The sequence below is a fragment of the Pleuronectes platessa genome, chromosome 24, assembly GCF_947347685.1.
Source record: "Pleuronectes platessa chromosome 24, fPlePla1.1, whole genome shotgun sequence".
NCBI lineage: Eukaryota > Metazoa > Chordata > Actinopteri > Pleuronectiformes > Pleuronectidae > Pleuronectes > Pleuronectes platessa.
The window spans coordinates 2,191,058-2,216,497 of NC_070649.1; the positions used below are offsets into that span (position 1 = coordinate 2,191,058).

The window sequence follows — 25,440 nt, forward strand, 5'->3', positions numbered from 1 at the left end:
TCCGCTAAGGCTCAACGCTCATCTCGCCTTAATAAAGAATTTATTCCCTTTTACCTCAAAAAAGACAGACAAACAGACTAATGCAATAAAAGCATAACCTTCTTGGCGGAGGTAAAAAGTTGGATGTCTGCAATAGATACATTTACACAGAACAAATAAACACAATCATGTGTGCATGTGCCCGCGCACACACGCACACACACACACATACACACAGATGTTTCCTATTAGACAGGGGAGGTGGAAGCCTGATATCACATCACGTCCCTGGAGACATGCAGCTGGTGGGAGACTGAAAACTCACATACACACACACATGATGTCCTCGCTGTAGAGGAGTTTCCTCATCTGTGCACAGATGTGCTCAAGAGTCAAAATGTACAAGGCAGTACACACACACACACACACAAAAATACATGCACAGACACAGCTGCACAGACATAAACTGTTTACCTGCAGTCTTGAACCCAGCTTGGCTGTTGGGCAGCTCCAGAGCAAACAGCCATCCAAAGAGCTCTCCTATTGGTGCAACTGGCATCAGAGCCCAGCCCACTGGCTCAGGTACCTGACCAATCAGCACAAAGTTAAATATGTATAGATAATGGATGGATACTTGATGATGCGACATGAATTCTAAAAACCCAGATATAAAACTGCAGATCCTACCTCGCTGATAGCGGTGTACGCTCTCCCATCTCCCACCACGATGTACGCATGCAGATCAATGTTATTCAGTGTCACTGGAGTCGAACCCACGGTCACGGTGCCGCTCACCTTACCGCTGACGCGCTGGGGAGCACCTGGAGGAGCAGCACGGGGGTGACACCAAAGATAAAACAACTCTAACATGTTCATGACTGGATAATAAAAGTAAAATAGGAATAACAAGAACGTTACCCTCAGGTAGACAGTGGCGTCCATTTCCATAGAAGCCAGGCTGGCAGTGACAGCAGAAGCCTGTGGCGTAGTCAGAGCAGAATGCATTCTGGGAGCATTGTTGCTGGAATCTGCAACAAGGAGGAGACGGAAAAACAATTCACATTTATTAAGACAGACTTTTGAAAATTTGTACGACTGTGTTAACATGAGCATCAGATGTAGTTTCCACAAACCTGGCACATGTTTCTTTGTTCTCTGTGGTGTATTGAATCACTGGGAGAAGAGAGAGAGAGCAGAAGACCTTTATATTATTACTATGCTTCACATATACATTGAATATATAGTTAATATCCTGTTGTCTTCTTTCCAAGATTATACCAAAGTATGACGAGGACACTAAATACAGAAGATCAGATTCAAAATAGAGACCAAATTAACAATCTGTGCAAGGTGCAACCTCCTCTGTCAGTCCTGTTGATAAAACTTGAGGAGGACTTGTACTGGACTCAGATTCCCACATGGAGTTCACACAACTGTCTCCGTTTGTTTCTGTATTTATCTTTTTTGGCAAAAGGATAGTTGTTGTGTTCCAGTTATTTTTTGTGCTCAGTAAACAGTTGAACTTTACAGAGTATTCCTGTGGATCATTTAGTAACCGGGAAAGACTGAGAACACATTCTTATTTACGGCAAAAGCTTGTGGGAGCCGTTGCAGAGGAGGGAGTGTTGAACACGCACACACACACACACACACACACAAACACACACATATACACACACATACACACACACTCGCACACACACTCACACACACCTGGGAGCTGCCCAGCACAACGGCAGTATTGTACTACCAGCTGCTGAGGCGCTCTGCAGCAGAGGGCGAGGAAGTCGTACCGTCCTCTTTCTCCCAGTCACCAGCATTCATGCATTTGAACAGTTTGTTTGTCTGCATATGCATTTGGTTTGTCTCTTACCTCCTGTGTCAAAATCAACATCCTCCTCGTCCACGCTGACCACATGACCTCCAGGGGAAAGACGTGGCTCATTTCTTTGAGGCGGGTACACGTCCACCACCTCCAGAGGAAACTACACAGGCAGATACAGGGGAAACACGCTTGTAACTTCAAATATGTGTTACTCAGAGCCAAGCCAGTACTTTATAAACTCTCTCCAGATGCTACAACCAGAGGGCTGTGATCTGCACATACTCTACAAATTGTAAACACAGCATGTAGAGTATCACGATCATCAGCTTTGCCAGCATTTGTTGATGATTCGATAATGTCTCCAAAACTGCATTCCACCATAACCTCAGATGAAAGAGTGACTTCAATTTCAAATCATTACTACAAACCTCTGACTGCACTGTCAGTGGAAAATTCCGCTTTTTTCACACAACCATTGCAATATGTAACGTTTCCATATTTAAACATGCTTTCCAGTGATAATACTATCAGGGAAATGTCACCTGTGGTTGCTGTTCTGGAGTCTGCTGAGCGCCTCTCTCTTCCACTGCCTCTGGAGCATAGGGAACATACTGCCTCTCTGCTGGCTCAACACTGTACCTGGGGTCAGAGGGCAGCGGCACATGTTGGCTGCCATGCGACCCCTGACGGCCATAGTCTTGTGAAGGAGAGGAGGGAGCGTCAGGACTCGCTGGTCCAAGAGACTCTGAGCGCTCGCCACCAGCAGGGGCGGGATGGAATTCAGGGTCCTCCCCTGTCAGAGGGTAATCGGGCTCAAACGTATTGTATGGATATCCCTCAAACTCCCCGTACTCAGGGGTGGTGGTGTCCTAGAAGCACAAACCAGGACTCGAGTTCAGAGGACTTTCCTGCCGATTTTATCACAAGAACAAATGGTGACTGAGAACTTGGATAAATGAGAACAAAATAATTACCAGAACGAGGCCTCCGGTCGGCAGCGTGGCAAGGAGGCCACCGACAGACGCAGGAACTATGTTGTCGAAAGAGTAACGGTTTCCAGTGTGGAAGAGCCATATACCTGGTATTCCTGTGTTACCGACCCTGGAGAGAAAGATGCTAGGCTTAGTCTCAGGTTGGTGACAGTGTTGTGTTCTAGATTTGAAAGGAAGTTTGATTCTTACTGGTAAAGGTTTTTGACGCTCTGCTCATCCCCTGTCACGCTGTAGTGAGGTCCCTCCGTTCGGGAAAAGATTAAAAATGTAACTTCTCCTCTGCTGAATCCAACTCTGGCAGGCAGCTCTATCTCAACATTATAGGACTCCTAAAAGCAGAAGAAGAGTCAAATAAACAGTGTAAAAAAGTGTGTGACTGTTGTCGTACAATGGCCAAGCTCAAATTAAAGACTTTCATCTAGAAACTTCACCTTTGGTCGTGTGCTGAAGAAGTTCAGGCCCCCTTGAGGGTAGAGGAAGAGAACGTACGAGTCTGTCTCATCATAACCGATAACTGCCTGGAACGTATTGACCTGAAGAGAAAGACAAGAGACAACAGTGTGAGACAGACAGGGACAAAATCTAGGAAACCATTGCAAAGTTGCTTCAAAAGGAAGCTTTGGAAAAGACACGTCGGATTGGAATGACTTTTTTTTCCTCATATTACGACTTTATCCTCAAATACTTTTGTTCGGCTCTGCTCGTCCCCTCCTGTGTTCAGAGTCAGCCTCAAATTATTCTAGCACTCACTCCTCATATTTAAACTTCACACCCCCCCTCCCTCTCCTCCTCCCTGAGTCTCCTTCCCTTCCTCTCTCATCACTCGCTCCGCTGGGATTCCTGTTTAGACTTCTCACCCTTTACCACACCCTCCTCCAGTCACCAGCGTTTCCTGACTCAAGGACCCGAGGGATGCGACTCCACAAACATTTGTTTATCACTAATTAGGATGAATTCAATCAACTGATGGATCCACTAACTTTTTCTAGCGGAGCCTCATTTTTTTAGATGGATGATTGTGACTTGCAGAACTTGATTTCCCCACATGTGTCATCCAACCCACTGTGCCTCGCAAAACCACAGCTCAGTGGATGAAGGGACATCAGGGAGTGAGCCCATGTTGTTTTCCTTTGGGACACAATCAGATTATCTCTCTCCACACACACACACACACACACACACACACACACACACACACACACACACACACACACACACCGAGACGGACACACACCTCGTGCTCTCAAACCCCCAGCCCAGATGTTCATCTCCACAGCTGTCTTCCTGTGTGTCTGCTTTTCTTTCACGACGATGTTACAACATGCACACATTTCTCATCACAACATGCGATATCGGGTGAGCACACACACACATACACAAACACAGATGTCCCTCCACCTATGTTCAGTGTGTTCCTAATTGTTTACATCAACATCTTTAAACAATCTTGTTGTTTGTGGGCTAAGAGGACTTGTGGCCTCTGGGCTCTGTCTAATTACTGGTGGTGGTGGGGGGGTGGGGGGGAGAGACGCTGAAGCTACGAGAGAGGATCTGCTTTTTCTTTGTCGTTAATATTCCCTCTGGATATTTGCATTCTCCTCTCCAGCCTCCCCTCCCCCCTTTCTTTTCGGAGAAGAAGAAGTAGAGCCAAATAGACAGATGAAAAGAAAAGAGAGACATGTGGAGAAAAATGAGGAGATACAATTTCCATCCAAAAGGAATATGTGAGTCGTGTGTTGGTAATTATTTATTTCCCCGTCTCAAACGTGGTCTTTAAGTTCCTTTCCTGTGTTTATTTTTCTCTGTTCTCAGATAACATTAGTCCTGGTTGTTAAAGTGGTTGCTTGGAGGCCAATGGCCATCACCACCAGTGGAGCTTCTCTGCAGACAGTCCTCAGGTTGATAATTCAATTAGTGGAAATAAGATTCAGAGCCAGACGTCTCTTTTATTTTCATGTTGACCTACAGATGTGAGAGTGGAGCGGCTCTTTAAATCTAACACTTATTAAGAAAGCAGCGCTGCCAAAACGTTGCACTATTCCTCTAATTTGTGTCTTCTTCTTCTTCTCCTCCTTTTCCACCCCCTCCTCTCTCTGTGTGGTCACGCGCTGCGTCTGTCTCTGTGTGTAAACTCGTCCTGGTGTTTTAAAGACTCACAGCTGGAAGACAACAAATTGCGGCCAACATACATCAAAGGCATGTGTGCAGCTTCAGTATGTACTTGAATGTGTGTGTGTGTGTGTGTGTTGTGTGCTCTGACACCCCCCCACCCACACCCACACCCACACCCACACACAACCCTTGACCTCCCTAGAGGCACTGTGTCACACCTTTTTTAATTAGCGTCCTCACACTGATCAGACACAAGCGTTAATCGTCTCCAGGACCAACAAACGTTTGTTGTGGGGGTCGTCCTCCTCATCGTCTGTCTGCTGCACGGTGGGGGTGTGACAGTCTGGAAATACCCAGCATCTCACACGAGAGCACTGGGAGCTCAGTTGGATCACTGAAGAGCTGCCAGCGACAGAGCTACTTTTTGTTGGTATGAGATTTTATTAGAAGAGACACTTTTCAAAGTCCCACGTTGTTTAACCTAAGTTCTCTCTCCTCCATGTCCTGATATCTCAGACATGCACTGAACTCCTTCAGCAGAATGTCCGAAGGTGCACTAACCTGAACTTCTCTCCTTCTCTATCGTTTTTCATTCTTTATATTTTTCATGTGAGCAACCAAATGCAACACTATGAATGTCTAACACTCCCTGTTCCCTGTGAAGGAGCGTGGCCATTTGGAACCGCTCCGAGCACTTTCCCCTCGTCGTCTGCTCTGGTTCCTTTTGACTGCACCGCTGCTTCAACTCCAAAAGTTACTGCCACAGAACCCCAGATTAGAAAACACAGTTGTGTTTCAAAGTGGGACACCTCTTCTGCGTCTCAAACTTTTGGAACCCAGTTTGTGGGCGTGCTCCGATTTAACTGAATAAAGTAAAGTGAGCAAACATCACCAACATGAATTCAGTTTCGCTTGTGAAACATTAAAATTATGTCTGAAAAACAGATGCTGTCGGACTCACTGCAAAACAATTTCATGGAGCAAACCGAAAATAGAGGTTTAGCTTTTTCACTAGTGTTCCTTGCCAAACCGAAATCCAGCTGAACACAGTTAAGTTCTTGTCTCCATCTGAACGACACTCGCTGCAACGAATGCTCTGTGTCATGTTATAATTATCTGGAGCTGGATCCCTCTCTGGTGAGCCCCGAACATTCCCAGGCAGGGATCAGGAGGAGTTAATGTACTACACTTGTCTGTTGGTTTCTGGTTTTCCAGCTTGTCGGCCGCAAAACAGCTGCAAACCGGCAGCGAGAGACGGAGACCAGCTGCAGTCCAGTTGCCAGCCTCACCAAAGTGCTACAAACGGAACTGCCTACAGCGTGGGAACTGGCATGCACACACATACACACACACACCTACACACACACACAATACAGCCCAGGCTTGTGGCCGGGAACAGTCCAGTCAGTATTTCGCCGTTGCTATATGAAAATCCCTTCCTCCTCCTTTTCCCCTGATATAACTTCAGTTGAAAAGAATCCTCTGCTCGTCTGAAGCTTGAGGAAATTGTTCGACATGTCGGCTCAGTGCGGCTTCGAGATCAAGAGCACGGGTAGAGTCGCAGATTGCTTGAAAAACATTTTGTTTCCTACACGTATGTCTGTTTCCGTCCAGACTAAAACGCAGCCATGTAGCAGAGCTGATTCGTTCTCAAACTCAAACGCTGAGATGTGGATGTAACCTGAGCTGCACAGCCACAAGGTGAGGTCACCTTCTCTGTCTCGGAGACAGACGTTTGCTCCGTGTCACTGATAAACAGAATCGGTCTCATGGCATGTGGACAGAATAACATATTATGAAAGCTGAAGTTCAGTAAGGGTCTGCTTTGAACCAGGATGACCACAGTTCAAGGGATACCCCCGCTGCAAGGGGGCCACAGAAACAACAAATAACCAGAACAGAACAGAAGATGTCTGCAAAGTTCACGTCCTGCCTCCTGTACAGTTCACTCACATCTGAATGATCCAGGTATTTTCCTGCAGAGTTGGAAAACTCCAGAAGTCGTATCAATCTTTTCTTGCCAAATACTTCTGAGACATCAAACTATTCCTTTTGTGTAAGGATGAATTATTGTGATGTGAATGAAAACCACGTTTATTTACTGCCTCAAAAAGAGGATTTAGTTTTAAGTTACATTTTAGAATAATGGAATTAATGGAAGTGGAAGATTAACATTGTAAGAGCATGGGGCAATATGTGAGGATTAGTATGTAGCTCAGTGTAAATCCTGGTCAACATCAACATACAGAGGGTCATATTCTCCGTGTAAATGACTTTGGTCATTAGTAAATTCAGCGACATGGTAACAGACACAGTGTGTCTGTGTGTTTAAGGTTTCAAGTGAAGCAATTACATTCCAATTATGATAATAGCTTCTTAATTTCATAGAAAACACAACCCCACTGCTCAGCAAGTGAACCTTTGGCTGTTTTTCTGTTATTTCTCCGCTCGCTGCTCCTCTCATCTCCATATGCGACCCCCAAACAGTACACACCCTGTCCCCCTCCCCCCGCCCCGTCACCCCTAATACACATCCTGACAAACACACACCTCAGGTTAATCAGTTCACACACACATACCACTCTACTCCCAGTGCACCCCACCCAGCACCTCTGGCTAATCACTTCAAAGGAAGATGCTATCAGTCCGGAGAAAGACCCACTGAAGCAAATCCCGGCCGAGATCCGGACTGCTTCCATCTGACAAACTACACACACTCTTTAAATAACCAAACGGGTTCCCTCCTCCCACATGTAGAGACACATTGGACTTAAAGAAGTGGGCATCGTCCTCTAATCAGCGTTTGGCCGACTGTGGAATGGGACTTAAAGTATCTGAAAATCCGAGAAGCTGCCGTCACCAAATTGTCCATTTGGCCGCAAAGATTATTAGGAATTTTTTAAGAGGCCTAATGCTGCTTATCCTTTCTGGAGCTACTTGCATGTTGAGCTTTTGATCAATCAGGGAGAAAGATGAAGGCATAAAAGAGAGCAGGCGATGGGAGTAAAGAAAAGGACAAACACAGATGAGAGGGAGGGACAGATGCAGAGATCCCCTGGAGTCCTCACACTCCCTCCATCCCACATGCTGCACACCAGGAACAACAAAGCCCAGCTTCTTTGATCGATAAGTTCACTGGAACTGGAACTGGTATAAGGCGTCTTCCCCATTGTTTAACCTATACAATGGTATTAATTAACCTCCTCCAGCTAAGCCTTTATTCTGCAGGTCTGTAATCAGTATTTACAGGGAACCTTTCTTTACAGAACAATAACGTGTGATTGTTAAGAAAACAAAGTGTTAAGTAGATTCAATTACAATTTGACTAATTTAAGTTTACTTTACTAAAGATTTTAATATTATAGACATTTTAGAAACTTTAAATCAGAAAGATTCAGCTTCTGCTGCTTTAACAAATATAGGAAGATAAATGAATAAGGCACGTGGAGATGTTTTCAATCTGCGAGTAACTTCTGTCGAACACGTCCCTTCCTCTCAGAGTCATGACTGAATCACATCCGAAAAAAAACCTGTGTTGTTCTTAGACTTACACTTTCTGAAGAAGTTCCATTCATTCACTTAAAAAAAGAAGAGTTCCAGTCACAGATGTCTGTAAGTACATGGATACTGCTAATTGCTAATTTTCATTAAAAACCCTGGGCTGAGGGTGTAGCCCACAGCTGACCGACACCACAGCAACATTATACTTCCTGTTTACATTTCCCTAAGCCCACTAATTGTGGGAGCTATAATTAGAAAACTGAGCCCGGTTGTGCCCTAAATCCAAGTCAAACTAAAATAAAAGAACAATAGGAGTTTAAAAGCATTCTTAAGGGGCATTTGTCTAAATTTAGCCTGAGGCCCAAAGAAACATATTCAAACTTTATTTCGTGAAATCCCCACCAAGGTGAAATTCCGTTGTCGAAATTGAAATCCAAGTTATTGATTGACAAACAAGGAGGGAAGTAATGTCCAACAGAGCGGGACAACACGAAGGGTCACGCCATGTTTGCGTCTACCTGTGTGTGAATTGCAGGGTGGGGTGGGGGGGGGGCTGGGATAACGAGCTGGGAAGGGAGGGGACACTTTGATGACCCTGAGAGATGACCTCTAACCCCTTCAAAAGGTTAAGAGGCAGATTAGGAGGGGAAGGGGGATTACAAATAGACCCCCCACCCAAGGCTGATTACAAGTGAGGCACAACCTCCAGGAATTTGGGGATCGGTGTTTCAATAGACAACACGTTAGCAGAATATCTCGAGCTGTTAGCGGGACTTTTTTGGTGAATGAGTACACCTAAAGACAAGGAGGCCTCATCCCTCCACGGTCTTACCTTGTTGGAAGGACCATTGGTTCGGGTTTGCTCCTCATACGGCGCCACGTTCTCCCATGTTGCCACCACAGCGTGTGTGGGAGTGAACTTTGCATCTGGAAACCCTCGGTGTACTTCCTGGGTGAGCAGATGAATGAATGAATGAATGAACGATGGAGGGAAGGAAGGGGAAAAAGAAAAAAGGAAACATGGAGTGAACAATGGATGGAGAACTGAAAGAAAGGAAGAATCCAAATCTGGAGTTAAGCACTGCACACGAATAGTCTCAGAACTGCTTTCTCTCTTTACTGTGGGAAGACAGACCTGGGCCACTTTGTTGAGCACGCTGGGTGTCTCTGTCACCCGGTAGTAGATTTGTCCTCGTCCTCCGCTGGTGTCGATGTCGGCCAGGAACGGAGCCACCACAGGGAAATCTGTGGGGAAGCCGTCGTCAACGTATTGCTTTTCCATCGGCAAGTCCTGGGCAGATATGATTCCATTGGTGGCCACCTAGAAGCACAGAGAGTCACAGATTGAAGAATCCTTCAGAACCACGATCAGGAAACCCTCATGAACTTGTGTCGCCTAATAAAGTCATTTCTTCATCCAATTTTTTTCCTAATCCACAATTTATCAATACAATAGCATCCAAAGAGTAAAGACAACAAAAAGCTAAAACAATGCAACAACAATTAAAGTATAAAGTAGCCTTTAGTTCTACTTAAGCGATAATGATTTTTACAATTCTTTCTTTACTATCAGCGTGTTTAACGTTTGCAGATATTTGATCATATCTCTTCCTCTGAATGAAACATGAAGGGAATGTAAATATGTAAATACCCTGTAGAGGGGGGAGTTTAGATGTGAGTGAAATCTAATCCAAACACAAGGAGAAATAGTAGAAGCATCTGCATCAGCTCATATTGAACCAAGAGTCTCTGCTGTGATTTAACAGAATAATAAAAGCTCTGCTCAGCTGCACACATCACCTGCAGAATAACGACGTTAGAAACTAGTTCCAAAGCAAGAGAATGAAGTTCCAAGCATTCAGAGGAGAGTGAATGGACGTGTACTTACATAGAGCTGAGTGAAGAGGGAGTTGTAGAAGTATAAGGGTTTGGGCAGGGTCAGAACTCTGGAGGTTTCATCGTCGCCCTCGGTCAGAATAGAGTCCCCACTTAAAAGGCCATAAGGGAACATGTCAGCCCTCTGGATGGCTGAAACCACACTGCAGCTCCAGCACAGCAGACACACGGCCAACGTTGCCCCTCTCTCCATGACTGTAGAGCTCTGCACTGTGAGGGATCACAAGGAGAGAGGCTCAGATGGACACTGAGAGAGAGAGGGAGCAGAAGGAAGAAGGAGAACCCAGTGCTCCTCTGCACAAGCCCCTGAGGAGGGAGGGAGGGAGGAGTCTGGACTCGCTCTGATTGGTCGGAGGAGGGTTGAGTGACAGCGGGCCCACTGCTGGATGCAACATCTGGCTCGTATTAAAGAAAAGACAAATAGAGCATTTTTAATCCGGATGTAACTCTATCTGTTTCACAACAATGAATAAGACACATTGTGAAACCTCTGCCTCACACACACACACATGTTTGTTCAGCTGTACTTGTCAGGACTTTTTACATTGACTTCCATTCATTGTGGGGAGCCTTAACCCCCCCCAACCCCGTTACCTAACCACAATCCACATGTCCCCACTAACCTTAACCAGGAGTCCAGACATTAGGTTAAACCTCATTAGGACCATGAGCTTTGGTCCCCATGAGGTCTACTGGTCCTGACAAGGTTAGTGTTTCAAACTGGGAAAGGCCATAAAGAGGAGGGAGAGATTTATAGATAGATTATTGATTAGTGTAAATACAATTACAGCAGCTTTTCATTAGATTTTACATGATTTACTTATAGAAAGTTAGTGAACCTTTAAAAAACAGTTGTTGTGTACCACCTGCTGTCTGAAATAGTGTACTGCGGGATGCACAAACTATTTGAAAAATGTAATCTACAACTGAAATTATTAAAATGGCATTGATATTTGGTAGTATATAATAATCTTATTGATTTATTCTAAAGTCATAGATGACACATTTGACCGTTTATAACGTTTAGTTTTTCCTTAATTTTAGGAAATTGGGTGTTTCCCTTGTATGATTACAATCTGAACAACACACAACAAGAGTTTTTAACTGAATAGACAAACTTGACAAATCTACTTTATTATCGTGGCTGTAGCCTGGAAACGATTTAAAAAGTGCTCCTACTCGTTGTGTCATCCTGTCCTTCATCAGGGCGACGGACCACAAGTGAAGGATGAACAAGACATTGGCCTGGGAGACAACAGGAAGTGACAGAGCAGGTGTCTGAAATGAGAAGAAAATCCAGAAAGTGTTTTTGTTAAAATACTTGTACTAATACAAATGTTCACATATTAACTGACTTGATCTCAGTGGGTCATGGAGACTGGAAATACAAATGTCTCTGGACTTGCACTGGTTTTCGGAGGCAGACAGCTGCAGGTCGTTTATTCCAGTTTTATATTTTACGACAGTGGGCCATGATTCAAACCAGACAGAGATGTTCAGCTCAGTGTGGAGGTCTTCACTGGTCACGTCAGTCACCTGCCCCCCCCCCCCACACACACAGGCAGGTGGCTACAGGTTGAGTCAAACAGAGTTCAAGACATATCTAAAAGGGTCTGTTTCAGTTTACTTACATATTACTTTGCTTGCTCTCCAGAAAAAATTATTTAACATGAAAATAGAGATTGAACACAAATGACAAAGGTGACGACGCATAAGAATACAAAATAACTTACTAATGGAATAAAAAATTATAAACACTAAATTAAAAAATAATGATATAAAAGAATGTATGTATGTACATAAGTGTACAAACATACACCAAAATATTCATGTTCATCCTAAATTCAACCTCTGTATATATTTGTGATTACATTGAGTGGCCACAGGGTGGAGGCAAAGGCCCAGTGCATGGCAGCAAAGTATATTATGTTTAGAAAACTCTATTTAGTTAGTGTGTTAACGCTAAAATCTATATTTTACTACATATAAATATGAGTAATGTGTCACATGATAAAGTCTAATAACTGAATTCCCTCATATAACACCAGCACATTAATGACTGGATTATCTTGCTCTTTGCAGCCTGCGGCATATAATCATTTTGTGTCACTCCCACTCTTTAACTAATTTGCTGCCATTCTTGTAAACCTTATGATTTGCTGACATTGTTTTTTGAAACAGAGAGAGAGACACTAACAATAAATCCAGCCCATGTCAGCACTCTGACTGACGCCAGGCCTCAACAAAGGCTGTTTACCAACTACTGTAGGATCAGGGAGTCAAAAATCAAGTGGCAGAGATTTATGCTTTTGGATAAAAAAATGATGACAGGGAGGAAGGACAAATAAATCATGAGAGAAAAGAGGAAAAGAAAAGGAAGACAAACTAAGGGAGAAAACGGGAAAAGAGAAAATCAAAGGGAAGGATAGAAACAAGAGAGGAAGGCAAGAGAAACAGGCATTTGTTTGTCTGTGAGGGCAAAGAACAAGGTCAAACAGGCATCGAGAGAAATATAGAGCAAGGGTAAAAGGAGAAAGACAAATGGGGAGAAAGAAAAGGAGGAGAAAGGAGGACTGAAGCAGGGGGTAAAAATAACCTTGAGAATGAGTCCGATAGTAGAATGTGACCCTGTTCTGGAAGCACTGCTGTGTGTCTGCACCAGTAATGTGAGTAACATGAAAACGTGCACGGTCGTGGTTGAGCAGGAAAAGAGAGAAGGAAGGAGTGGGACAGGAAGAAGTGATGCCATCATAATGATATGTCATAATTAAGAAGTCGTTAATGGAATAAAAGCCCTCGGGTGTAAGTGTTTTCCTCATTTCCAGCTTTCAGCGTACATCCAGATAATTTATTTAATTAGATTAATTGATATTATTGTTATAGTGTGCTCAGCCTAAAACATCCTGAAATGACATCTTCCATTATAAAGAAATAGAAGAGAGAAGTTACAAAACTAAACAAAAACCACTCAGGTTTTCTCAAAGAAAAGAAGTTTAACAGAACATAAATAAAAATGAAAAAACGTTCTGTGTCATCATCAGTGCAAAAGAACATTTATGAATTCTGACATCATTTAATGTCATACGTGAGTCATTCTCAACCTATTAAATCACAACCTGTTGTCCTCAGGGATGACTATAAATCATCTTCGAGGGGAATGATTTGACTCATAAATTTACTGTAATATAAGATTCAGAGCCAAGAGTGTGCTTGATTTGAATACATCTCATAATTTTGATGTCTTTTTATCCATTTGTAACCATTATAATAAAATAATATACAAATTCATGAGTAGATGTTGCACTATATGATCTTCTGGAGGGATTAATAAATGATAACAAACCCACAGAACAACCCTGAAAGTAAACTTGTTGAAATTGCCATGTATTAATCATAAGGGAGTGGAGATGCTGAAGGTTAGAAGAAGGGCAGACATGTTGGAGCTTCATGAAGTCAACTGCCAGAGACCAACTCACATTCATCCCAATGGAAAATCGTGATTTCCCAAGAGAACCACATGCATTCATCACATGTAGGAACTCAAACACACATCTTTCACACTGGAGACAAAACCCATACTTTGGATGCCATGGTTGATCTCACACACACACACACACACACACACACACACACACACACACACACACACACACACACACACACACACACACACACACACACACACACACACACACACACACACACACACACACACACACACACACACACACACACACACACACAGGTCACCGAAGGTTGCATATTCATAATATGAATATCACGGTTCACATAACAAGCTTCTATTTCACTTATTTTTTCCAACCATTGTTATTTTTAGTAACTGAATTGATTGAAAATAAGTTCAATATAAATGTTTATGAAAGCATATAAATACAATAAAATAGTCAATGGCAGGATGTGCCGGATTGGGATTGAAATACAGTTTATCTCTAATTCCCGTTGTAAACATGTAAGTATGGAAAAATGTAAGTATGCAACATATGAAGTACTCAAGTAACACAAGTACACAACACAGTGAACAGTCCAAAGACTCAGGGAACAGACAGGATGTGAGTGCTGCAAGTGAACTAGTGCACTAAATGGATTGAGACGTGCAGCAACACACTGATGAGAATAAAGTGGTGATTAAAGAAACTCTGTCTGTGGTGATTTACACCAACTGCAGCCATGTGAGGGCTGGGTGGACCTGTGACGTCACTGCCTCGGTCCTTGTACCCCGGGTCCCGTCATGGCTCGTGCCAGTGCCGCGCGCCTCTCTGCTCACACACAACACCTTTTAAACCGGAGTGACTCCACAAGTGGGTCCCGTGCGACTCGAGTCTGGACCGCGAACCCGGAACAAAGCGTCTGCATCCCGGCAGCAGGTTGAACCAAAGGTGAGAACGGGTTTTATCCCGCGCGTAATGCGGATGTGTAATTCGTCAAAACAAAAGCCCGTTTAGAAATCTTCCGGTTTAGCTTCTCCTCGCGCACTGAAACACGCGTGCGAGCACTTGTGCAGTCTATGTGAAGTCAAGTCGTGTGTTATTGGTCGATCTTCAATTTGGCATTAATCTCATACATTTATTATGTATATAACTTTGCCTGTTGTCCGGAGAACGCAGCGCGCAACGTGAATCCAGGAGAGTCGCGCATTTTGTGCCAAACCCTAAATTTTTTACTTTTTTTAGTTATTTTTTTAACGTAATCTGGTGTCGCTTGCGGTCACACCTGCCTATCTCAACCGCAGCTTTTCTGCCAAACACGTGCAACAGCTGGACACTTCTGTCCCGGCTCTGTCCTCGTGTTTTGGGGGCGCGCAGCGGACGTGTAACCCGGACAGTTATTATGCGTGTCAATGGCATTTGGAGCCATTGAACGCATCACCTAAGTGGAAACAAAGTGCTGCGGACACAGCATGTGGGTGAGTAACACAACCCCACTCACACACCCCCACACAGAGAAAGAGAGAAAGAGAGAGAGAGATGATTATGTAGGACTGTAATAGATGGATAGATAGCTGGATGGATGGATGACAGAAGAATGAAGAAGAGAACTTGGCTTTCACATCAGGAGCAAAGTTCAAGCTCAGGAATCTTTCAGTTTACGCAGAGATAATCCCCCTGCTCTGTGTGAATGGGATCAGAGGAGCGACATGTTGGTGTTCAGTCAGCGATGTTGACGAAAGAGTCTGAAATAAGAAACACTTGCAAACACCCTCCACTAAAGATGCTGCATCTCATTGCAATAAGTGGCCATCAATCAAAAACTGCTGCCAAATTCTCGTCTGCAGCATTTCCCGATAATGTTTAATGCAGCAAAGCATAACAACAAAATCAGGCTTTAGCTTCTGATTTGAAAGTACACTTCAAAATCACAATCTTCACTCAGGAGCAAAAATCGGTCGTTTTCATTAATTTGGGAATTGTATTTTTGTAATTTGTTGTTGAAATGCCAGACAACTTACCGAAGGTATTTTTGTTACGATGGTATATGACAAAGAAAAGCATAAAATCCTCACATTTGGGAAAAGTGGAAACAGCAAATGTTCGACATGATCAATTAATCAATCATTGCAATTTTCTCCTGATCAACTAATCAATCGATCGATGGTGACAGTCCTGAATCTCACACACGTTCTCTCTTCCTCCCTTTTTAAAGGATGGCTGCAGACAACTACTTGATGAAACCTTTGTGACGCTCTTTTGGGATCAGAGACATATTTCCTGAATAAGGTCTGTCAGTCTTCAGCCATAATGACTCAAGTGAGAGACCCGTGCCACACGAAGCACTACATCGACACAGCCGGAAGCCCGTTGATCAGCGCCATCATGTTCGCCATGGGCATCTTTGGCAACGTAGCTGCACTGGTGATCCTGGAGATCCGGCGGCGCAGAGAGACAAGGAGTGGGGGCGCGTCGCGGCGTGCACTGTTTCACGTTCTCATCACGGTGCTGGTGCTCACGGACTTGGCTGGGACCTGCCTGGTCAGCCCACTGGTGCAGCTGGCATATTCAAGGAACACCACCATGGAGGGGATGACGCCTGAATCACATAGTGTGTGCAAGTACTTTGGTGTCAGCATGACCTTCTTCAGTCTGGCCACCCTGTCGCTCCTCTTCATGATGGCATTAGAGCGATGCTTTGCCATTGGATACCCCTACCTGTACACCCGGCATGTCACCAACAAATGTGCCTATATCACCATCCCATCAGTGTTTACGTTATGTATGATATTCTGTCTCCTGCCTTTTGCCGGGTTTGGTAGTTATGTTCAATATTGCCCTGGCACGTGGTGCTTCATTGACATGAACCCAGAGCACAGTCAGGAACGCCTGTACGCCACCCTGTACGCCACTATCATGTTTTTGCTGGTGTTGGCCATTGTGGCGTGCAACGGTTTCGTGGTGTACCAGCTTTTCAAGATGTACCAACGCCGCAAGAGGAACGGCGGCTCGGTGATGGGAACCATAAGATCCAACAATGACCGCAGGGTGACGTCCATGGCCGAGGAGGTGGAGCACCTCATCCTGCTGGTGTTTATGACCATCATCTTCATCATATGCACGCTGCCCCTAGTGGTAAGATGACATGACGCACACATGATTTGTCCTTAATGCGTTACTGTAGTTTGGGCGAAATGACCTTCATAAAGCCCATAAATCCTTAAGTGCAACAGCAAAGAGCAGACGTTGTCGGGAGCTCAATGGGTCAATAGGTCAAAAAGAAGAAATAGATTTTCATGTTCCATGGTACTGGGAGTGAGAGCATTACTTCCCAGTAACCTCAAAGCTGCAAGCGCCACCCAAACAAACTTAGAATATATTTTTGCTTAATTACAACATAAAATAATCCTTAAAAATAAACATTGACTTTGTTTTTTGACCGAGTAGCATCATGTACAGAGAGAAAAGTGAAGGAGCCATCAAGCCGCCACTGTGGACTTCTAATAGGAAATCAATAGCTTCCCCTGCTGTTAATGATGCTTTGCACTTTACTGCAGACAACAATAATGGGCAATTTGGTTTGTTGTTGCATCGCAGTTGTGGCTTGAAATGCAGAGAAACCATCATCTCTGCCAAACTGTGCTTCAAACTGAATTTAATATTTAAGAAGGAGCTAAGCGGATGTTCTAAGAATCTAAACTGAGCTCCAGTGTGTGAGCAGAGCAGCAAGGACCTGAGTTTCCTTTGCAGAGGAGCTGTGTGCATAAACAGATACAGAAACCAGAGCTCGATCAATACTGTTTGGTTGGGTCGAGGAAACGGTGACTTCAAATAGGTTTTACACCAACATGAGTCAGCCAGTAACATTCAAATCTAGATAAGGCATTTCAACGAATTCATAAACGTCAACATGACTTATCTTGATAGGAAGTTGTCATAAAAGCCAGCTAGTGTTTCCCTCTGTCTGGAATGAAGGACACATTGTTTTACAGATTATGATGAGGAGTCATCTTTTGACCGACGTAGCAACAGTGACAAACACGTCTTTCTCAACACATCTGCTTTGTGGTCGCTCGACACTACACATTCAAACACACTAAATAATAAGAGATTGAATAATTTATTAAGAGGATTAAATGTAACTCTCACAGGTGTCCAGCAATGTGATACCACAATCTGAGACACCACACACACAGACACACACACACACACACACAAGGTCATATTACATTTTTTCTGCCAGTATGAAACTGTTGGCTGATGATGTTTTCTCTGACAGCATTAAAAATGAAAAAGGCCAGACTGCTCGCCCAGACATTAATGGAGAGGTAGAGAAAGACAAACTACAGTAGCAGAATGTGGTTCAGACAAATAGTGTTACGACAAAAATTCGCTGCTTGACTCACAAGATACAATAATCGTTATGATGGTGGCAAATATTTATTTTTAGTTATTGACTTTTGCAAGTTTATGGTTATTTTACATGGGAATGATACGACTATGATAAGACTGCACTAAACCTCATTAGGGGTATTTATTTTTCATGTAGACAGATATCACGATGTATCGTTATATGATTGTCTCACTGTATTGTGACATTATCTTTCTCACGGGTCATGAACCACGTATCGTATCAAGTCGTGAGTTACCCCAAATAACAAGTAATGTAATCCTGGCGATGGAGGAAAAACAAACGTAAGGTATGTTGCAGAAAAGCATTCATCTGCGACACCCTGAATATTTGCTGAGCATCAAGGCCTCACATACACTTCACATGAACACTTTGATAACAACAGAGGAAAGTGAGTGGGAGTTCAGCCTTTAAACAACCCACACATGTGAAGGTCTGTCACTAATCACAGGATTGATCCCATGTGGTTTTATTTAAATTGTCACTGGGGCTGCTATGACTCCTCTTTTATTACGAAGGTCTTTGACTTGTATTGTTCGTTGTTGATTTTGGTGTCACAGTGATGTAAGGTTTCCTAAACCAGTCATGTAACTAATTGCCGTTTTAAGGTGGTGAGAAAATGTGTAAAAGTGAGTGTTTAAAGAGCTGAGATTGAATGATGGAGATTTGGGACAGTTGTTAAAGTCTGAAAGGGAATGATTCCACCATTGTTTTGTGAGACTGCAAATTGACCTTTTACATCATTGCCTTCCCAGGAAGTTTTTAAAGAAATCAAACCTGAGCACGTTCTGAAGAAAAGCTTCATAGTGGAGGGCAGGAAACAGAGAATGAATAAATAGCAGTGAAAAGCTAGAAGACAAGAATGGGTGGAAGGTGGTAAAATTTCAGAGAAAAGAATATAAACAGTTGCAAGGTGGTGTCTTCCCGTCACATTTAACTGGATATTGTTCCTCTGTGATCCCACGAGAGGGGCAGCGCAACTTTCTAAACCTGTGATTGAGTCACAGCTTCCATGGATTGTCTTAATGCACTGGCTCCAAACCATGTGGTCAAAGCTTCTCCTTCCAGCCCGTCACAGCAGTAGCTGATATCACTGACATGTTTTAACCACAGAGAGGGAAATAATCTGTGAAGTCTGATGCTCTTGGCCCATATGCTACGAGTCAAAACAGCTGGAATCGAAGGCTGCTTCTATTTGTTCCATGTGTAGGAGAAGCAAGGTGGAGGTTGATCTGCATCTTCAATTCAATTTTTACTACGTTTACCTCAGAGCAGCAGGCTGGCATGCTCACATGCTGATGTTCCGACCCGTGAGCCCACAGGCCTTAACTGCCCCTGACGGCTGTGTGGGCAGCGTGTGAATCATGTGTGGTAGAAAAAGTGCTGTGTGTAGAAGATGTAGATGGTTTAGTGTGGGATTTGTTATCAGGATGTAAACTAGGATGTGGCTGATGTTAAGAGTGGGATAAAACCCTGAGAGCCAATTTAACACGCCGCCTCTCTTTTCTCCCTCCCCTCCGCTCAGATCCGGGTGTACATCAACTCCATAAACCCTGGGACAGAGTCTCACTCCAAGGACCTGATTGCCCTGCGCTTCATCTCCGTCAACTCCATCATCGACCCCTGGGTGTTCATCCTCCTCTCCCCCAGCGTGCTGCACTTTTTCTGGGCGAAGGCGTGCCGGGCCCCCATAGGAGCCTCCAGGGGCTCCATGTGTCAACCATCTATCAGTAAAACCAATACCACTAACATCGAACTGTCTCACAACACGCCGGACTACACCGCCCCTTTTCAATCTGTGGAAAATCGATGACCATAACACCACGTTATGGTTTGATATGTATATTTATTGGATGCGTGAACGAACAGTGTGAGTTCTGCTCTCATGCACCTCCACATCTATTCCTCGTAGTGGGTGTTTTATTTATTTTTGGGGTGTTTCCATGAGAAAATGGATCTTACTGTCTTACTGATAAGCACTTATTAGGCTCTGTCAGCTGGAGGCCAACTGCTTCTAGCATTTCAGTACATTGTATGCATGTGGAATGCACAGTGACTTCTCTAGAGCTTTAGGACTGCATCCATACTTCTATGTTTTAATATGCCACAGATAGGCCTGGGGTAGCATTGTGGATGGAGCTTAAGTATTAAGTATAAAGCTCAAGATTGTGTCTCCTTTGCTGCTTGTGTGATATATCAGTGAATCTGTTAAATGGGGAAAAAGGTTGCTGATGGGAAAGAATTATTTCTGGAATTGGGAAACTGCAAGTGGTATCTCTGCTTTATCTCTGCACTTCAGAACAAACCCCACAGGGAGGGAGAGGTAACTGCTGCTTGGATACGTCTTCTCTGATTCAAATGCTGCTTTTTCAAACCACTCTTAGTTGCCATTAATATGTAATTGTATAGAGATGCATATATAATCAAGTAAATAGAAACAAAGCTGAATGTGTTACGGTCAGGTCACTTGGGATCACAATAATAGAAGATAGAATTTTGGGATGACACGGTGTAGATATCTGAGGCACGTCTTTCTCCTCTCAACACTTCAGTGATCATGGGGGTCATCGTCTTTAGAACATTATCTTTTCACTTGACCTTTGACCTTAACCTCTGCTCTGCTTTGGAAACCATAACCCTTCACATTCCTACCAGATCCCTGCTGGATGAAAGGGAAAGAACCACTTCTGGTACGATATGGTCACGACCTCCATCGGAGCGCTAAAGGTTATTCATCATTTCATTCATCTGTACATACACAGTACGTACCATATGATATAAGATGTCATTAGATGAGACTGCAGTTACCTTCGGACTTGAACATTCTACTTGTTGTATCGTTAAATGAGAGCAGATAAAATGCAAACTTTAACAAATAAAAGTTTCATTTAATTAGCTAACACTCATTTATCGTTTTGAAGTGTTAGTCCTCCCGGTGTTGGACATATACTCAGTTGGCAGTTTATTAGGTACAACCAGCTAAACCTAGTCTAATACAACAAACATACTGCAAAAAAAAATCCTTTCATTAGGGCTTAAATGTCAATGATACAAACAGGGTGGATGAAATAATCGTAGTACGTGTCAGTATTATGCAATGAATTGGACAAATTCACATAACTTTATATTTTGCACATTTATAGAACAGCCTAATGTTGTAGATAGACTTTTTTATCTTATGTTATTTATTCTAGATTCTGTTTGTTCATAGTAAACTTTGTCACGGAGGAGGATTTACTGCAGGACTGCACTATTATTACCTAATAAACTGAGCAGCTGAGTGTAAATCCTCTGTTACTCTGTGAAAAGTGCCATTGTTTACTTTCAACGTGTGCCAAAGATCAGATCTCAGTTAGTCGACACTTCAACGTGGGGGAAAAACCCTTTAGTGACTTAAAAGGTTTCTACTCCACGTGCGTCTTTCCATGGGACGGCTCATCTGGAACCAATGATTTTCCCTTTTCACAGCTCACATTAAAAAAACATCATGATTACCGGCTCTGATTATATCCTCCTGCTGATTGTTCAACTAGCAATTTAAACAAGGCCAGAAACTGGAGGCCCACCAATAAAGCTCAATGTGTAAAACCTCCCGTACTATATCCGTCAGTATTAAAGCCTGTTAGTGGACGGTTACACTTGGTGGATTTAATTACACAACACTGTGCGGAAAGGGAACTGTTACTGCTTCTCCTCTGCAGAGAGAAATCCAAACTGTCTGGCAAGAAAATCCTCTGCCGCAGATTTTCACAGGATGTCAAGTCAGGAGTCTTTAATATAAAGCCACTCCTAATGGAGATGTCCTGTTACGCAAGATCCAGTTTGAATTGAGAGAGTTTTGTCCTCAAGTGTGAGAAAAATGAATTACAAGTTGTCAACAAGCCAGGGTTTTTAGAAGAAAGCAGAAAACGTAAAAAAGATCTATGAGTATCAGGTAAACTTTGTGGATGAAAGACGTGTGTGTGTACCAGTGTCTTTTTGTGAATGTATTTTTTGCAAATATCCCACACATGTGTCTACAATAGGTTTTGTGTGTGTGTGTGTGTGTGTGTGTGTGTGTGTGTGTGTGTGTGTGTGTGTGTGTGTGTGTGTGTGTGTGTGTGTGTGTGTGTGTGTGTGTGTGTGTGTGTGTGTGTGTGTGTGTGTGTGTGTGTGTGTGTGTGTGTGTGTGTTGATTCTGATCTCATATTCAAGATTTCTCACATGGTTGAAACAAAACAAACGAGCAGGGAGGCTCCATTAGCAAAATTAAAACAAGTAGTTGAGTAAGTAATAAAGACTATTTTGTGGATTTAGTTTGATTCTATTTAACTTATTATGCATCGTCATAGTAAAAGAGAATAAAACTAAATCAACGAGATTGCTTTTAAATCACAAATGTTTCCATTACAGACTTAGTCTTGGTAATACAATACATACAGTAATAATTATAAAATTAAATGTGTATTTACATTAATAGGATTGTGCACAATGCTTCCTGCCTGGATGTCTTGTTTTTATTCAATACTGTCGATGAAACTGAATGCACTGAGCACCCCCGTGTGAATGTGTGTGTTTTATGGCTTGTGTAAATAAACTTCTCATCCACCAAATATTCTACCCGACCTGTTTCCTGCTGTTGTCAAACACTCACACACGCACACACACACAGAGAAAGTGGATGGGTTCCAGATGTGGAGAATATAGCTGCACCTTCTCTTAGACCAGTGTTTTATTTTCTGTATGTCGGCCTGGAACAATGTTCCCTCCACATGTTTTAGGTTTTCCTTTTTCATGTTTTCCTTTTTCATGTTTTCCACACGATCCTAACTAAAAGACCCTGCTCTCTTTTTCATACCATTAATGAAACAGCTCAAGATCCTTTACTTTACGTCTGAACGATCACAAACTCCTGACGTGCACGAAGCCAACAAACAAACAACAATGCCATTTATAGAATCTCGTAAAATGAACCAAACAGAAAGGGGATCTAGCTACAGGCGGGTGATATTTGCTTCAGTGCTCTCACAGTAGTTAAATGAGAACTTCTCTTGGGATTTTTTGAGGTTGAATATCTCGTAAATTCTGGAGAACGAGCCACCCCTCAAGTGCATTTCACAGACACGCTCTGGGGACGCAGATCTGAGCACGTGCACAGCCGATGTAGGATACGCGAGGCAGCGATGATTCAAACACGTGGTTAAAAACAAGTAGATCTCCGGCTCTGAAGCCACACGCAGGCCTCTGACTTGATTATAACAGCACCCCCTGCTGCATATCTGCTCCAGACGCATTGCCACTGTGCTAAATCCACAACTGGACGACTCGTCTATGCTCAGTGTCAACTAGTGGTCTGAACAAGGCGTGAGTCTCAATCAGAATGAAGTGTGTTGCCTCCATGTTGCAGCCACACAACTGTTCAGATTAAATTTTTTAACCTTTGGGGGCCGCAGGGGAGCACGGACCAATCCCAGCTGAGGGTGGGCGAGAGGAAGGGTACACCCTGAACAGGTCACCAGCTGAACACAAGGCCAACAACCATTCAGACTCACATTCACGGTCCAAACAACAGGAAGCCACGCAGACCAGGGGAGAACATGAACACTCCACAGGCAAAGACCCCAGCTGAACCCGAGATTCAAACCATGAACCTTCTTTCTGCAATTCAACAGTGCTGACCACTTCACCACCGTGCCATCCCCAGATTCAACAGTCCAGGGATTCAGATTTCCAAAAGAGTTCCTCTCTTCCTCCTCCCTTCCCTTCTCTCCGCTCCTTCCACCATTAGCCAGAGACTATGAGATAATCTAATAGTCGGGAGTCATGGTCCAGGATTAAAGACATTAAATGACATTAACCATTTATATGCTCATCGCTCTTCTCTCTCTCTCTCAATCTGTTCTTCAAATAAACCTCTCTCCCTCCCTCTTGTCATCTTTCTCTCCAACACCACTGATGTTGTGTGTGTTTCTACTATCATGTGAATATATCAGTTGGTGATGTAATGGGTACTTCCTGTGTCTAGTGCGGTTTTCAGATGACGCTAATGTGAAAAAGAACCTTGATAAAGATTTGTATTCACCTCAGCCTCAGCCCACAGTTTCCCTGTGCACAACTCATCCTTCGCAATGAGTCCTCAGGGTGTCTACAGCTGTTTTCAAAACCAAACCTGCACACAGAAGTGAAAATAGACTTCCAGACTTTAACCACCACGAGTTCTCGTTAGGCTTATTGGCCACTTATCGTTAAACTTGCATTTCCCCGCGTTCATAAACGAACTAGCGGGAAAGGCTTTCGTTTAATGTGTTAACTTAACTGCAGGTGGCCGGAGAAAATCTGAAAGCTATCCAATCTGAATTTTAGACATTTCCAGACTCTTTAAAGACCGTGACTAAAATTAAATGAAGCGTTGCAGGCAGATTATTCAGTGTTGTGATGCAGACTTGAACCTGCACCATTGAAACACACGTCATTTTATTGCAATTCGACAGGAATGTAATTTCCTGCAATAATTGCCCATAGTTCCCCAACGTATCCTACTCAATGGCTGTGTGACTCACTAATAAACAATTACAATCCAAACATCAGGAGCATATCAGCGCTAACCGAGTTTACTCAACATATTTGATTAGTTTATTAATTAACCCTGTCTAGTTAATGAGGTAATCTGTTCTCTTCTTGTGTTGTGATTGGGTCAGAGGAAGGAAGGAGCTGATGTGTGTGTGTGTAAGATTTGTATTTGACAGTGTGCAGATTGCGCTGCTGTTTCCAGAAAGTGGCACCATAATAATAAAGGCTGGAGGGACTGTAGAACAGGAGAAACAGGAGAAAGGATGAAAAATTTGAAAGAATCGAACATTAAACTATTTCAGGTTTTAAAACGGGCAGAATGGAATAATCTATTATCTCCTCATGCAAACATCACAATGGAGTTTGGTGTCCATGTAAATGGATATGAAATAAAATCCAATTGATGAACTGGTTTAAATATAAGTCATCATTTTCATCATCATATTTATCCTCATGGTTACAGCTGTGCTTTGCGTTTAACAAAAAATAACTTGCTTTTGCTCATAATTGTTTAATTTAATAATTTAGTTTTTTTCCCTGTAGGTTTTCAAACTAAAGACAATATAAAACATTATGATTATTATTTCAAGCCTTCAATAAAATACAACTAGTAGATAAAAAAAACAAATAGGGTATAAATATCAGTTTCCTGTACAACACAACCTCTCTCATACTTCTACTTCCTACTTCTGCTCATCAATATATTTGAATCTAGTTTGGAACTACTTT

General features: G+C 43.1%; 2 protein-coding genes across 3 annotated transcripts in view; one reads left to right on the plus strand and one right to left on the minus strand.

Moving 5' to 3' along the window:
• nid2a (nidogen 2a (osteonidogen)) overlaps positions 1–25,440 on the minus strand; it is a 67,972-nt gene that overhangs the window by 26,565 nt on the left and 15,967 nt on the right. The window contains exons 3-16 of the mRNA XM_053417607.1: positions 11,485–11,583; positions 10,929–11,025; positions 10,298–10,700; positions 9,545–9,730; positions 9,242–9,358; positions 3,228–3,329; positions 2,986–3,125; positions 2,779–2,905; positions 2,347–2,673; positions 1,853–1,964; positions 1,113–1,152; positions 898–1,007; positions 667–800; positions 454–565 (exon numbers count right to left, since the gene is read on the minus strand). Of these exons, the coding sequence (XP_053273582.1) occupies positions 454–565; positions 667–800; positions 898–1,007; positions 1,113–1,152; positions 1,853–1,964; positions 2,347–2,673; positions 2,779–2,905; positions 2,986–3,125; positions 3,228–3,329; positions 9,242–9,358; positions 9,545–9,730; positions 10,298–10,498 (1,708 nt within the window). The 5' untranslated portion in view covers positions 10,499–10,700; positions 10,929–11,025; positions 11,485–11,583. The remainder of the gene's footprint in view (positions 1–453; positions 566–666; positions 801–897; positions 1,008–1,112; positions 1,153–1,852; positions 1,965–2,346; positions 2,674–2,778; positions 2,906–2,985; positions 3,126–3,227; positions 3,330–9,241; positions 9,359–9,544; positions 9,731–10,297; positions 10,701–10,928; positions 11,026–11,484; positions 11,584–25,440) is intronic.
• Positions 14,525–22,754, plus strand: ptger2a (prostaglandin E receptor 2a (subtype EP2)). 2 transcript variants are annotated; one of them, XM_053416836.1, is made up of 4 exons: positions 14,525–14,702; positions 15,056–15,229; positions 15,967–16,886; positions 19,688–22,754. In XM_053416836.1, exons 3-4 carry the CDS (start codon positions 16,062–16,064, stop codon positions 19,973–19,975), a joined length of 1,113 nt encoding a protein of 370 aa, XP_053272811.1. In that variant the 5' UTR covers positions 14,525–14,702; positions 15,056–15,229; positions 15,967–16,061; the 3' UTR covers positions 19,976–22,754. The 2 variants fall into 2 exon arrangements, with proteins under 2 accessions (XP_053272811.1, XP_053272812.1); XM_053416837.1 differs by lacking the exon at positions 15,056–15,229.

Coding starts and splice junctions, on each gene's coding strand:
- ptger2a (XM_053416836.1), top strand. CDS start 16,062: ATGACTCAAGTGAGAGACCCGTGCCACACGAAGCACTACATCGACACA. Junction 16,887..19,687: donor TATGCACGCTGCCCCTAGTG/GTAAGATGACAT, acceptor CCCTCCGCTCAG/ATCCGGGTGTACATCAACTC.